At 34.9% G+C, this 14,177-nt stretch overlaps 1 protein-coding gene across 1 annotated transcript in view; it reads left to right on the top strand.

Moving 5' to 3' along the window:
- LOC150086161 (spliceosome associated factor 3, U4/U6 recycling protein-like) overlaps positions 1–14,177 on the top strand; it is a 192,475-nt gene that overhangs the window by 107,541 nt on the left and 70,757 nt on the right. Inside the window, exons 10-12 of the mRNA XM_090374426.1 lie at positions 2,129–2,194; positions 11,218–11,273; positions 11,966–12,072. Coding sequence (XP_090230552.1) covers positions 2,129–2,194; positions 11,218–11,273; positions 11,966–12,072 — 229 coding nt within the window. The remainder of the gene's footprint in view (positions 1–2,128; positions 2,195–11,217; positions 11,274–11,965; positions 12,073–14,177) is intronic.

Below are 14,177 nucleotides of genomic sequence, written 5' to 3'. Positions count from 1 at the left end.
GTTCTGCAAATTGCAGCATCTAGAGACTAGGCACCTGCGAAGTAATCTGAATGAGGTGTATTGTATAAGGCCTTGATTTTTTTGAAAAAGTGCAATGCTGATGGGAGAATGCTGACTCTTTTTGAGATTACTCACCCGAGGGGACATAAAATCAAATTGAGAAAGACATTTATAAAATAGATGTGCGGATATTTGCCTTTTAGCCAGTGGGTGGGGAAAAAATAAGAGTTGAAAATAAATGCTGCATGCTAAAAAAGATTGATACATAATGCAGGTATTTCATTGGGGGACAACACCTAATCATGTAGAATATATGTGCGGAAATTTGCCTTTAGCCAGCGGGTGATTAATTTCTGGAACAAACTTCCATTTGTTGTTGTGGAAGTTGATAGCTTAAATAAATTCAAGGAGGAACTGGACAAACTTTTAGAGGGAATGGTTGTGTGAATTTTTTTTTTTTTTTTTTGGGCTGATGTTACATAAGCTCATATGCTTGCTTTCTTGCATATACATGCATATTCCCATATTCATGTATCAGTAGATATAGGAATATGCATGTATCAGTAGATACACGAATATGCTGTATCAATAGATATGTGATATGCATAGAAAAGCAGTTATTCATACATGATCAGGTGTAGTCTCCTGATGAAATACCTGCATTATGTATCAGTCTTTTTTAGCATGAATCAAATATTTTAACTCTTAATTTTCTTTCTCTTATGTTTTAGGTTTTTATAACATCAAAATATTTTCTTGCCTTCCATTTGATGCTTGCTATTTATTTGCAATTAAACAATCATTTTTTTCCTATGTAGCTTCTTTCCTTTTAATTAATCTTATAATTCAATTTATCATTTAGGTTTAAGTTTTTTTCACATTCTTTCCCTATCAATGACCTTTAATACTTATCTTTCTTTCTGTCCTTTTTCTACTAGTTTTGGCACCTTGTGTTCTTTTACACTTCAAAGAACACAATTTTTACACAAGTAAGCAAGCTCACACGCTTTCTTGCATCACATGCCTCTATTACCATTACTTCCATCTGTCAGCCCTTTTTCCCTCATTTTATTAGTTCAACCTTAATGTACACACACACACACACACACACAAACGATATCCACATATCTCCTTTATAAAACTAAAGTGTTATTGTGTGAATAGGGTATGTGATAAAAACCTGAAACCACATCCAGGTGATGGAGGATATCGTAAAGGTTTTTAATTAAAGGTGTTGAATATAGGCACATTTAGTTACTGTGCAGATTTCCTCTCTGTAATTTAATTCCTAGCAGACACAACATATTCCTGTCAACACAGCAAATTACTTCACAAATGTATTGTTTAAGTTCCATAATTATTCTTGGCATAGATGGAATATATACCTATTCTTTCGTGAATCCGTAGAGAGTAAAATCTAAATGAGTCAAATCAGGGTATTATGAGAACCACAAAATTGGTCATTCTCTTCTAATCCACTTCCCAGGAAACACTGTGTTCAGATATGCATGAACTTCTTTTTTGTAATGTGGTGGAGATCTGCCTTGTTGGAAAATCAAGTCACCATTATTGTCATCCTGCATTTGGGGCATTAGGAAATTCTTAATTTTTACACATGTATCTAAATTTGGAAAATTTAATAAAATTGTAAATGTTTAATTTATTTGTTTTTTACTAATCATAATCAAACAAGTATGATCAATTATGTATATTTAATTTAATTTAATAAGGAAATTCTATAACATCTCCAGGTGCATGATGGTTGGGAAGGTTGCTTTTCCAGGAAAAAAAAGTCCGTACACTTTGCAGTAACTCATCACACAAGAGGCCAACTTCTGCCATGATTACAGTTTTGTGATTATGCTAACATCTACTGCAGCATATGCATTTTCCAGTTGGTGAATAAAATACTTGAAGATGTCATCTGGAAGTGGTTTCAGGTTTATGTTGTGTACCATATTCACACAGTAGCATTTTAGTTTTGTAAAGGGAGTTTGTTTGGTGGTTTGTCTGCACATATCGTATCCATGCTTTGTAATTTGAATATACATGAATTACTGTTCATTTTTATTCAAAAGGCACTTAATGAAGTATATTTTTGCTAATTTATAAATCAACTATTTTCCAGAACATAAAAAAGAGTTAGAAGAGCTTAGAAATACATTCCAGAGAGCAGTTGATCATATGAAGAAATGTGAGTGTTCATATACATTATTTCTTGATTTTTACACATGTATCTAAATTTGAAAAAACTTAATAAAATTGTGAATGTTATTTATTTTTTATTTATTTGTTTTTTACTGTTCATAATCAAACAAGTATGATCAATTATGTATATTTAATTCTTTACCTCATCAATAAGCAAGTAGAGATAATATCATAATCAAACAAGTATGATCAATTATGTATATTTAATTTAATTTAATAAGGAAATTCTATAACATTTCCATCTGCAGCCTTAAAAACAGCTTTCTTGCAAAAAATTTAGTTCCCAGTTGCAGTGAATCTTTGACTACTTTTCAGGACATGTACAGGTTGTTAGCAATAAAATCTGTTTGTGTGAGGGCTTAGTGCAGAGGTTCCTAAACTTTCTCGGTTCATGGCACCCTTAATGTCTCAGTAATTTTTTCATGGCGTTCCTAGGCCAAAGAAATACCTAACAGTTCCGTTTATTAAGTAGTTAGGTCCAAACAACTTAATAAGTAATGTTGAAACTGTGATAATGTTGAAAATGTGAACTACCTTGACCTAGTAGTTCGCACAGTGTCCGACAGATGTCTAGTATTGCTGTGTTTCCCACGAAAATTTAAAATATCCCATGGTGCCCCTGTGAGTCTGCTGCGGCATCCTGGGGCATCGCAGCTCACAGTTTGTGAACCGCTGGCATAGTGTATATAGCCAGAGGAGAAAAATGTCCTGGTAATGATTTTATGGCTGCAGATCAAATGATAGTTAATACTTGTAAACCATTTGGTTGATTCGAAGCCTTAAACTCATTATTATTTAATTTTATTTCAAACTATAAAGTCATTCTTATATTTTACAGTCCCATTTCAGGGCAGGGTTATTGTGAAATTGATAAGTGTGCTTTTGGTGTAAGTTTTTCCCACTGTCTGGACAAAGTTGATTTCTCTTACTCTTATTGGTTTAGGGCAGTGTTTTCCAGTCTTAAAAACATTACTGTATAGTGCAAGGAAACCATAGGCTTTTGCTGCATTGGCCAAAAAAAAAAAATAATAATAATAAAATAAATACATAAAAGTAAAATGAAATAAAAATATTAAAAAAATAAATAAAAGAGAATAATAATAATCAAAGCATGATAAAATATAAAAGAAAATATAAAAAATAGAAAAAGAGACTACTTGTGTGCTTTCCTCCTCACCTATGTGAGGAGGAAATTGTAATACGAGTTAAGATTTAAGTCATAAAAGCAGTGTTTTGGTAATTACTTTAGAATGTGTATTTCTATAATGTTATATTGGGCCCATCATACTGAGTTACAAATATTGATGAAATATAAATGTGGGTTACATCTTAAAACAAAACAAGGTTTGGAATTGCCGATTTAGGGCCTTAAAGTATATATTATTGAAGTCATCTCACAATTTCTTTATGAAATTTTTATTCATTGACAGTGATTATTGTAACTGTTTCTAGTTTCTAACGTTTCATGTCACAAACTGATGATTTGCTAGATAAATATAGAACCATGCTGAAAAAATGACACAGGTTAGGTTAGAATGTAATGTCTGCAATTCTGCCCAAGCACGATATGAAGGACATATGTACAAAGCCTTGTGGATTGACTCAAGACTTGAGGGACTCTGAAAAGCTATTTGAGGGAAATTTTAATCAGTATAGCTTGCCCTACTAAAGTAGAAGGACCTTAATGGTTCAGGGAAACTGTTAGTTTGAGTGGTGGGAGTAATATAGTCCCCTTTATATATGATAATATGGAGATCAAAGTAATGAGATGTGTGCAGAGTAATACACACACCTCAAGAGTTCTTGCTTGTGGTCACAAAAGTTGATATTTTCAAGAAGTATCAAGGGTAGTGTTGTTTTAAATGAAGCTAATGCTAGGGAAACAAACAAATAACTTCAAGGGATGTATCTGGGTAGTAAACTGTAAAAGAACACTTAATCTAAACTGTGTGTTGTTAACAAAATGAGTGAATTCAAACTCCAAGTTAAGAAACTGCTCCAGGTTAATGTCAACATACTAGGGCTAACAGAATGTCGTGTTACCTAGAAATAGTACCAGTATTAGCTATGTAGTGCAAGGAAGCCATAAGTTTTTGATGCATGGCCAAAAAAAATAAAATAAATAACAAAATAAAAATATATAAAAATAAATAACTGGTTTACTGATTAACTGATAAACTAAATAAAAAAAAAAATATATATATATTGTTCAAGAAAAGTGACACAACTCAAAAACTGCTACGACACTATTTCCGTTTGCCTCCATCGCGTTATCGGTAATGCCAAAGTGACACATAGTGCGATCTAGCGGATTATTCTTGTGACATTTTTCCTGTTACAAGTCCAACACATAATCTTCAGATTTATGAGATATTTCTGAAAATTGAAAATTTTTGAGTTGTCACTTTTCTTGCGAGGGTGCGACAGTAGAGCATCGATAATTAGGACTGGGGGTGGTTCGGACTTCGGATTTGTTCGAATTTTTGAACTCATCAAAAATACTATTCTGGAGGCTTAAAAAAAAAAAAAAAAAGGTTTAATAATTTTAGAAATAAAAACACCAAGTTGTACTTGTGTATTTTTATTCATAGGTAACAAAAAAAAATGGAACTTTCAGCCACAATAACACATTTATAGGCCTTTAACGAAAATAATTACATATTTTTTGCTGCACCATTTTCAAACTTTGTTTCTTTGCTGCCAGATCTCTCACTCTTTTTCAGCAAGAGTAGTTCAGTTGAACAGGCATTCAATTTGTTGCTCTTACCAAGCCATTACAGTCTCTAGTGCGGCAAATGCCTCAGTATGTGTACGCCCAGTGTTAACGTCATTTTCTTTGTCATTGTCTTCGTCCATATCATTTTCAGGAGTTCCAGTTTCTTTTACATTCACAATTTCGTTTTCATTTAAAACAGGAAACCCTGTGGTATCAATATCATTTTCCAGCCACGCCCTTACATCACCTTCATTGCAATCTTCAAACACATGGATCAACTGACACAAGTTGATCATCTCATTCAATATTTGATCCTCCTATGGTTTCTTCTGCAATAGGCCACAGTTTTTTCCTAGCATTTTTCAAATTCTGCACAGTGAGTGATTCTCACATGTTAGCTAACATTTAGCAGCCGTCCTTGAGACTGAGTTCTTTCGAAAAAGCTACAGTGCTTTATTTGCTATTTTCTGCTAAAATTAAAGAACACAAGACTTGTTTTTTGTAGATTCACTTCAACTTTTCAATGACTTCCTGGTCCATCAATTTGAGGAGTGAAGTAACATTTAATGGAAGAAACATGACCTCGAATCTGTCATCTATTTTGTTCAATGTTTCCATTGAAGGAAGCACTGTCTAGGATAAGCAAAACCTTGCCCACTTTGCCTTCTCGTTAACGATACGTTTTGATGTTCAAAATAAAATTGTTGGTAAACTAATCAGTAAACACTTCTGAGCTCATCCATGCATTTTTTTGCACATTATAACTCACAGGCCCATTTTTAAAACAACATGGTTTCTTTGATTTTCCTATCAACATCAATGGCAAAGCATGAGTCACATTGGCATTAGTGCAAACCATAGCTGTAACTCGCTCTTTACTCGCTTTAAACCCAGAGCAGCTATGGCAAGATGCAAGAGATTTTGGAGGCAGTGACTTCCAGTTTATTCAAGTTTTGTCAGCATTGTATGTCATATTTGGAATATTCTTCGCTTTCCATAAGATTGACAAACTTTTTTTAAAACTATTCCGCTGCAGCAACATCACAAGATAAAATTTCCCCTTCAATGTGAAGTTCTCTAATGCCATGCCACGATTTAAAGTTTTTTAGCCAGCCCGTACTGACTTTAAAATCTGAGGGACCGCCTAATTTTTTTGTTAAAATCCAGTGCCTTTTCACACAACAAAGGTCCAGATATGAGTTCTCCTAAACTTCGTCTCTGTGTGAACTACAAAGAAATGGCATCTTTAAGAGATGCTTCATTATCATTAGCTGTTCTCATAGGTTTTTTTTTTTTTTTTTTTTGCACCATCATCTGAATCAAGTTTTGATACAAACTTTAAAAATTTTTTTTGTTGTTTTTAATTCATTTATATTTAGTCATTTTATTGACTTAATTGTTATACTAAATTATTTTCTATAAGTAGCTTTATAGTTCTAGCCAAGCTCCGTGGTTTATTTTTGAATTCAGATAGCGATTTTGAAAGTTAATACTTAGTGTCCGTAGATTTTACGTTCATAACTTGTCGCCATTGTTATACGATACGGAATAGCATAAGGTTTAACATAAAACTAGAAGCAAAAAATGTAGCACAGTATTAGAAATCTGTAAGATTAGTAAGTATTATCAATTAATCAGTAAAATTTATTAATCTTATTAAAGTTCATTGTTATTAAATTATACTTAACGGAATCATGACCCAGACTAGAGCAGCAAAGCAAGGTTCATAGAATAGCCAGAGTGCTCTGGCTTGCGATTCTTCAATGCATCACAGTCTAAAACAATGTGCAAAATGTGAAATGTTTGCAGGCCTGTCTAGAACAGGACATGATCTAGCCAAGAATGTCTTTGTGTGTGCTAGGTGCAGACATTGTGAAAATATTAGGCGCTAGCTCAATTATAAATTATAGATGCTCAATTATCAATCATAGATGCCCATCAGTGTTCTGATAGGCATCTATGATAGTTTGGGGTGTAGGGTAAATGCCTTTGAAGAAATTAATGAAGGCCCATCAAGCTCTCAGCTACCCAACTCAATGCCACAGCTCACTCCTGTGCATCAGAAGCGCCTCCGTAGCCAGGTGGGAAGGAGCAGCAGTGCGTAGCACACGCTTCTTGATTAGACCGGGGTTCGAGCCCATCACCACCAAATATGTAGGATGCAGAAAGGTCAGAGAATGACCACCGCATATCCCAGAGCAGTATGGCCTTAGTTGCTAATGCTCCTAAATAACAAACAAACAAACAAACAACCTGTGCATCAGGCAACACAGAGGCAATCTCCAAGACAGAATGCGCTGGTCCCACAGGAACTAGTTATTATCGGTGATTCTATTGTCAGGGAGATGGGGAATATATTATTGTCTTCAGTAATATTGAAGACAATTGTCTTTCAATTTCCAGTCCGTTATTGCTGGATGGTTTAGTTTTTGGTGGGTTGATGTGCATCGGCTTCACTTTGCCCTTCCTTTTGGCAGTGAATAGACTATGGAAATTGAATACAGGATTATTTTTAACAAACCCCTATATATTAACAATTTTAAAACCATTATATCATGTCATAAATTTAGTTTCATATAATGTATCAATTGGATTAATTTGATGTAAGCATCGGGCTGAAGAATTTCCTATAAAAAGGTATGAGTTAGGAATTGGTAGCGGATATTCGAGAAGTTGAAGCTGATTGAGCAGGGCAAGTTTTCTCAAAATGGAAAGTGGAATGCAATGTGCTATCATCGGCAAAACTATGGATAGGATTTCCAGTCAACGGAAGAAGGTTATATACAAGAGGAAAAGAGTGGAGGAAAGAACTGAACCTTGGAGGGCACCAGCATTAGTGGAGAAGTTAGAAGACAGAGAGCAATCTCCCATCACCCTCAGTGAGCGATCAGAGAGAAAACTGGATAACCAATTACAAAAAACAGTTGGAGGACCATAAGACAGAAGCTTGTTTAGAAGACCTTTATGCCAAACACGATTGAAAGCCTTTGAGATGTCAAGAGCAACTGCTTGTGTTTCACCGAACTTTTCCATTGAATTTGTCCATAAATGGGTAAAATAAGCCAGAATATCACCAGTGGATCGACACTGATGGAATCCATATTGGTGATCATTAATCAGACGGAAGGTTTCTAGGTAGTTTAAGAATTGGCAGTTAGTTGATTTCTCCATTACTTTAGAAAGAGTAGAAGTAATTGCAATGGGACAATAATTGGATGGGAGGGATTTGTAACCCTTTTTAGGAACTGGCTGGATATGAGCAAATTTCCAAGCAGAAGGAAAAGCACCTTGGAAATAAGAAAGTGAAAAAAGGTGGCAAAGAACAGGAGCATAGGTTTTGAGAACAAGTGGAGAAATACTATCAGGTCCTGGAGCTTTTCTAGCATCAAGATTTGCCAAAATCTTTCTGACATCCTTTTGACGGAAGACCACAGGAGGCATTGAATGGAGTGTGTTGGAAATGGTGGGAGGTGTTTTACCAAGATCATTGATACATGAGTTGGAAGAAAATGGGATGCCAGCAGGTCAGCTTTATCCTTGGCTGAAGTGACAACAGAAGCATCTGGTTTTGACAGAGGTGGGAGCAGGTATGGACAAAAGTTACAGCCAATAGTTTTGGCAAGAGACCAGAATGCTTGGCAACCATTTAGGGCAAGGATCAAGTTTTCTACTCTTAGCCTGTTCAGAATCTAGTTTGGACTGATTAATAACTGCTTTACAGTTGTTGCGAGCTTTGGTGTAGGCAGAAAATGAAACTGAAGAATTGGAAACAAGCCAATTATGATATGCAATGTTCTTCTCTTCAACAGCCTTAACACATTTATTGGAAAACCAAGGTTTAGATAAAGGATGAGATTTTAAAGTGGAGTGTGGAATAAAGGATTCCATTCCTACAAGAATAATTTCACTGGCATGATCTGAGCAAATGTTGACATCAGAAGTTTTGAAACAGTAATCCAATAAAGAAAAAGAAGAAAATAAATCTCGCAGGTCATCCCATTTTGCATTCTTGTAATGCCAATTACAAGGTTGTAAAGGTTGGTAATAGCCATGAGATAATGGCTCCATTGGAGAAAAGACAATCACCAAGTTGTGATCTGAGGTGCCTAAAGGACCACTCACTTCGACCGTGTACTTAGAGTGGTTGTTTGTGAGAAAAAGATCAAGCGTGTTGGTTGTATGGTTAGGATTGTCCAGTATTCTTGTAGTAAATGAACAATCTGTGCAAAGTCATTAGTAATTGCAAAAGCCTCAGCATGTTGACCAGCTGGGTTGGTGTGACTAGAAAACGGAAGACAGCTGGAGTTGCGGACATTAAAATTACCAAGGAAAATTACTTCACTGTTAGAAAAGTTGGACTGGAGAAAGTCAAGTTGCAAAGAGAGGAAGTCAAAGATCTCCAAGTAATTAGTGGAGTTGGGAGAGCGGTAGAGACAACAGATGAATTTGACACAGTGAGGTAGAGAAATTTTAAGCCAGAGAAGATCGAAAAGAGGAGAATCCAAATTACCAAGTCTCTGACATGGAATATCGGAACAAACATATGCACAAGTACCAGCTTTGAGGCAAAAGGAATCATGCAGCGAATAATTTGGGCAACTGAGATGATCAGTAGTTGAATCAACCAATAACTGAGATTCTGTCAGAAAAAGTACATGGGGTTTGGCAGACTGCAAGTGGAAATGGTCATTGTTGAGATTAGAAGATTAGAATTGAGACCACGTATATTTGTGAAATGAACTAGGAAGTGTTTGGGAGGTTTAGATCGTTTCGCAGATAAGCTTACTCTATTTGTTTGACAATTCATGGTGTATTCAATAGTAAGAAAAATAGGGGGGGGCCATGCTGTATGAAGTACTGAAATTTTCGGATATGATGTTCACATGATAAGAATATACCCAGATCCTTGACATAAGATAGCCTCGACAATGCCCCCCCCCCCCATACACACTACTTGGACTCCCTCCAGTCACTATCTGGCAGAGTAGAGGTAGCAAGATTATACACTAGCTGATCCGGAAGTCTCCTGAAGAGTTACCAATAGGTTCTGTCAGGTGTACTAACTCGTGGCCGGCCTGCGAACACCGTTTTAGAGCTGTACCCTCGAAATGTATGGAAGATTGGATGTTCATCATAACCTCATCAGTCATACTGCATGATGGAAGAGATGGGTAAGGGTTGACCAGAACTTAGCTCTAGAGACTAAACATGGGTTCCACCTCTTCAAGCCTCCAATAAGCAAAGTGGTGGTATTGCACTGGTTGATGAGAGTCATCTAACATCCTCTTGGGGTTTTTAAAAAAAAAAGGAAAAGGAGAAGGAATAGAGTTATTTTGTCTTCATTACCAATTTAAGCTATGTAAAGCATTAATCCTTTCAGAAGTACAGTATGTTTGTTTACATTTTCAAAGTCATTTCAAATGCATATTAAATGTGTTTGTTAATATGCAAATTGTCTTAATCTTGCAGAGCATACTGCCATCCTTATTGGTGCTTCTAACTAATAATAAGACACTTTTAATAGATGGCAGAATGAAAAGTTTTGGAAATTGGAGGAGGAGATTGCAGTTGTTGGCTTCAGTTTTCCAATTTCAAAAAGTTGAAGAAATTCTTTGGAATCCAGATTCTGAAGTTGATGGAACTGAATAAAGTGGTAAATAAATGGATGTAGAGAATATTATCACTTTTTTTTTTAAATTTAAGTTTAATTTTTAAAAAGAATAATTTCACTCTGATGTTTGACAGTCAGGTTCAAATATGAATAAAGTATTATTTGAAAGCATTTATGTACAAAGTTTTAATTTTTATAAAATTTTAAAATTTCACGAAAAAACTTCCTCATAGAACCCACCACTAGCAAAAAAACTTACTGCCCCAAGGCCACACAATTCCTTAAATTCATTACTGAAAACTTTAAGATGTAGGATCTCATTTTGTGAATTATCACTGGGTTGTCAACACGAGCAATGCTGTATTATTGTGTGAAAGACATATTGGGATTAACTAATTGTGATAAGTGATTAAACAACACTACACTCTTAAATTTTACAGGCAAAATTGACCGAGTTTATTGAAACAAGCTGGAAAGAAAAGGTTTCTTTCTGATGGTTCCTTTTTTAATGTTCACCTATTTGAATCATTTGTTTAATCATTTATTATAGGTAATGCTGTTTCAACGTTTTATGTGCACTGTTGCTTGCCACTCAATTGCCAATTAATATTTTGAGACAGATCACTAAATTTTAATGCTCTCGCTTAAAATATATATAACATATATCCTTTTTTAATTACAGGCTTTACTGAGGGAGACCTTTCATGTAGTATTCTGCAGTATTGGGCTCGAACTGAGGTATTGCACCATTCTTCATTTAATTATTTTAAACTGGAAACAAATATGATTTTTATTTACATATTTTTTGTTAGAGGTACTTCAAAATTTACTTAGCAGTTGATTTCCAATATATGGTGTGTCTAATAGTAGATATTTAGCAAGTAGTAGTAGAGCAATTCACAGAACAAGACTTACAAGACTTGTTCTGTAAATTGCATCATATTGAGGTTTATCTTATTTATCTTAAAAGTGAAGGATATATAGGGTTATTCTAATCTTACCTGCCCCTGGATATCATGTGGCTAGAGAGCCTTACATTGTGGAATTATAACACCACACAAACTCCGGAAACAGATCAAACAGACATTTGATTAAATATTTAATAAAGGCTGCAAAGGGCTGTAACTTATAACAACATTTAAGATTACATAAAGAATAGAAAAATTGGTAGAAAATTACAGGACAAATGAGAGCAATTGCACAATTGGCAGTATTTTGAAAAAACCTGATAACAAAGTTGCCTTTCAATATGAAATTAATAATTTCCTTTCTATAGAAAATTACACATAACATAGCAGGATAAACCTCATGTTCATTAATACCAGTGATAGCTAATACTATAGTATTTATATATTACCTATCATTGGGGATGATTTAAAAATATTAATTATTCAAGAAAGTACATGCATCTCTTATGTCTATGTCTTTAGGCAAAATTTTGCAAAAATGTATCACAAGCAAGAGAGTTGTGGAATGACATTATCCAACGTCATAAAGCTGAAGCACAAATGTGGTTAGAATTTACCCATTTTGAAAGGTCAGTATATTACTTTAATGAACTAATATTTCTTGTTGCAACAGAATCAGTATATTTGGTAAGGTATTATTTTACTTAAATTAGATAGCGATGGATTCAATTCCAGTTGTAAAATTTCTTTCTTATATATGTAAGACTGCATGACTTATCCAGCTATTGAAATGGGTACTTGATGGTTTCTAAGTAAGGTAAAGATGGTTACGATAAGGAGTTTCATTTCATAGTACTGTCCTTAGATTTTTTTTAACCTGTATTTCCTGACATTGATTTAGCTATTTCAGGCTTAATATTTTTGCCAAGGCTGCCGATGACACAAAGGTATGTGAAGTAGTTGATGACATTAATCAGGGTATGCCACATGAACAGCCTGTTCATATTGGCTTAAAAATGGAAAATAGTAGTGATAATTCGGGTAGCAATAATTGCAGGATAATATACCATTTGGCAGCACCAAACTTAAGGTAGTTGATATAAAAAAAAGAACTGTGTAAAATTTGAAATGAAATTCTCTGAGTAGTGCAAATGGGCTACTAGAATAGATCATTGAGTTTTGTCAGTTGATATACAGCAGAAATAAAGTAGTGATTATTCCATATTAAGTCACAAGTACTCTTAGTTGAGAGTATTTGTATGCAACCAACTTTCACAACTTTATGATGAAATATACTTCTATCACAAATGTCTAGTGTTTGTGTGAGGCAAAAACATGGACTCTAATTAGGACACTGACACATGACAGCAGCATGACTTAGTATCAATAGATGACATACTCGTGCTATATCAAAACCTGCAAGAGTGGACAAAAAAATACAGTATCTAACTAAACTTAAACTCTCAATAAAATAATAGCGAACAGTTGCCTTAAAGTACAATGTGAAATATATATTTTTTCTGTTATCAGAATGATTGCATAGGTTTATGCTAGCTTTAGTTTTGATCACACTATTCAGTTTTCTTTATTTTCATTCATTTAAATGAATCTAGATAGCGAAACGCATAGCACTGTATTAGAAATCTGTTAGCTTAGTATAGTATAGTATTATCAATTAATCAGTAAAATTTATTAATCTTATTAAATTTCATTGTCAATTAAATTGGACTTTTAACAACCTAGATTTTACAAACATAACATTATAAATTAATACATATAAGTTGATAGGAGGTACGAAAGTCATATAACGTAACTCGGAGATAATACTCAATACTGAAATATATATATAGTGTTATAACTGCATTGGGATATAAGATTAGGGTTATATTTTTGTATTGAAATTGAAATTTTTTATGAAATTGAATCGAAATCATGACTCAGACCAGAGCAGCAAAACAAAAGGCTCAAGCTAATGGGAGTGCTGTGGCTCAGAGGAGAACTGAGGGGGGTGGGCAGGCAGTTGTTTTTTTGAATCACAGCCTTTTGAATTGTTCTGCTTGTTGGATGTTTGTGGAGCAAACAGGAACGGAACATATTGCCAAGAGGAATGTATTTGTGTATACACGATGTAATGAGTGTGAGGAAATCAGGTGCCAACTCAGCATTGTTATAGGCCTATATGAGAGCTTGAAGGACAGGGTGGATGCCCTTGAAGGATTTAAATTGAGGGCCCATCAAGCGCTCAGCTGCCCACATCAATGCCAGAGCTTGCACTTGAACATCCACAACACAGCGCCAACCCCCAAGGCAGAATGTGCTGTTCCCACAGGAACTAGTTGTCGGTAACTCTATTGTTAGGGAAACAGGGAACATATTGCGCAAAAAGGATAGCTGGAACAGGACCAGGGTATGTCTGCCAGGGGCAAAGGTTGATGACGTAGAGCAGATATCATCTTTTAAGGGCACAAAAGGTGATATTGTTGTACATGTTGGCATTAATGATATTAAGAGTAGGAGACTGGCGGAATCACTTAACAAGTACAGGTCAATGTTGAAAAAAAGCTATGAGTTAGGGTTGAATTTGAAAGTGTCTGCAATTCTGCCCAGACATGATAGGAGGGAGTATATGATGAGAGGCTTGTCAATCAATTTGGCCCTGGAGAGATAATGCAAGGGGTAGAATTTTTCTCAGCCTGGTCTGTACTTGTTAACAGGAGAGACTGCTTCTACAGGG

Source organism: Mastigoproctus giganteus, chromosome 5 (genome assembly GCF_048544385.1).
Source record: "Mastigoproctus giganteus isolate SK-2022 chromosome 5, ASM4854438v1, whole genome shotgun sequence".
NCBI classification, from domain to species: Eukaryota; Metazoa; Arthropoda; class Arachnida; order Uropygi; family Thelyphonidae; genus Mastigoproctus; species Mastigoproctus giganteus.
This window is presented reverse-complemented; position numbering and strand designations above follow the sequence as displayed.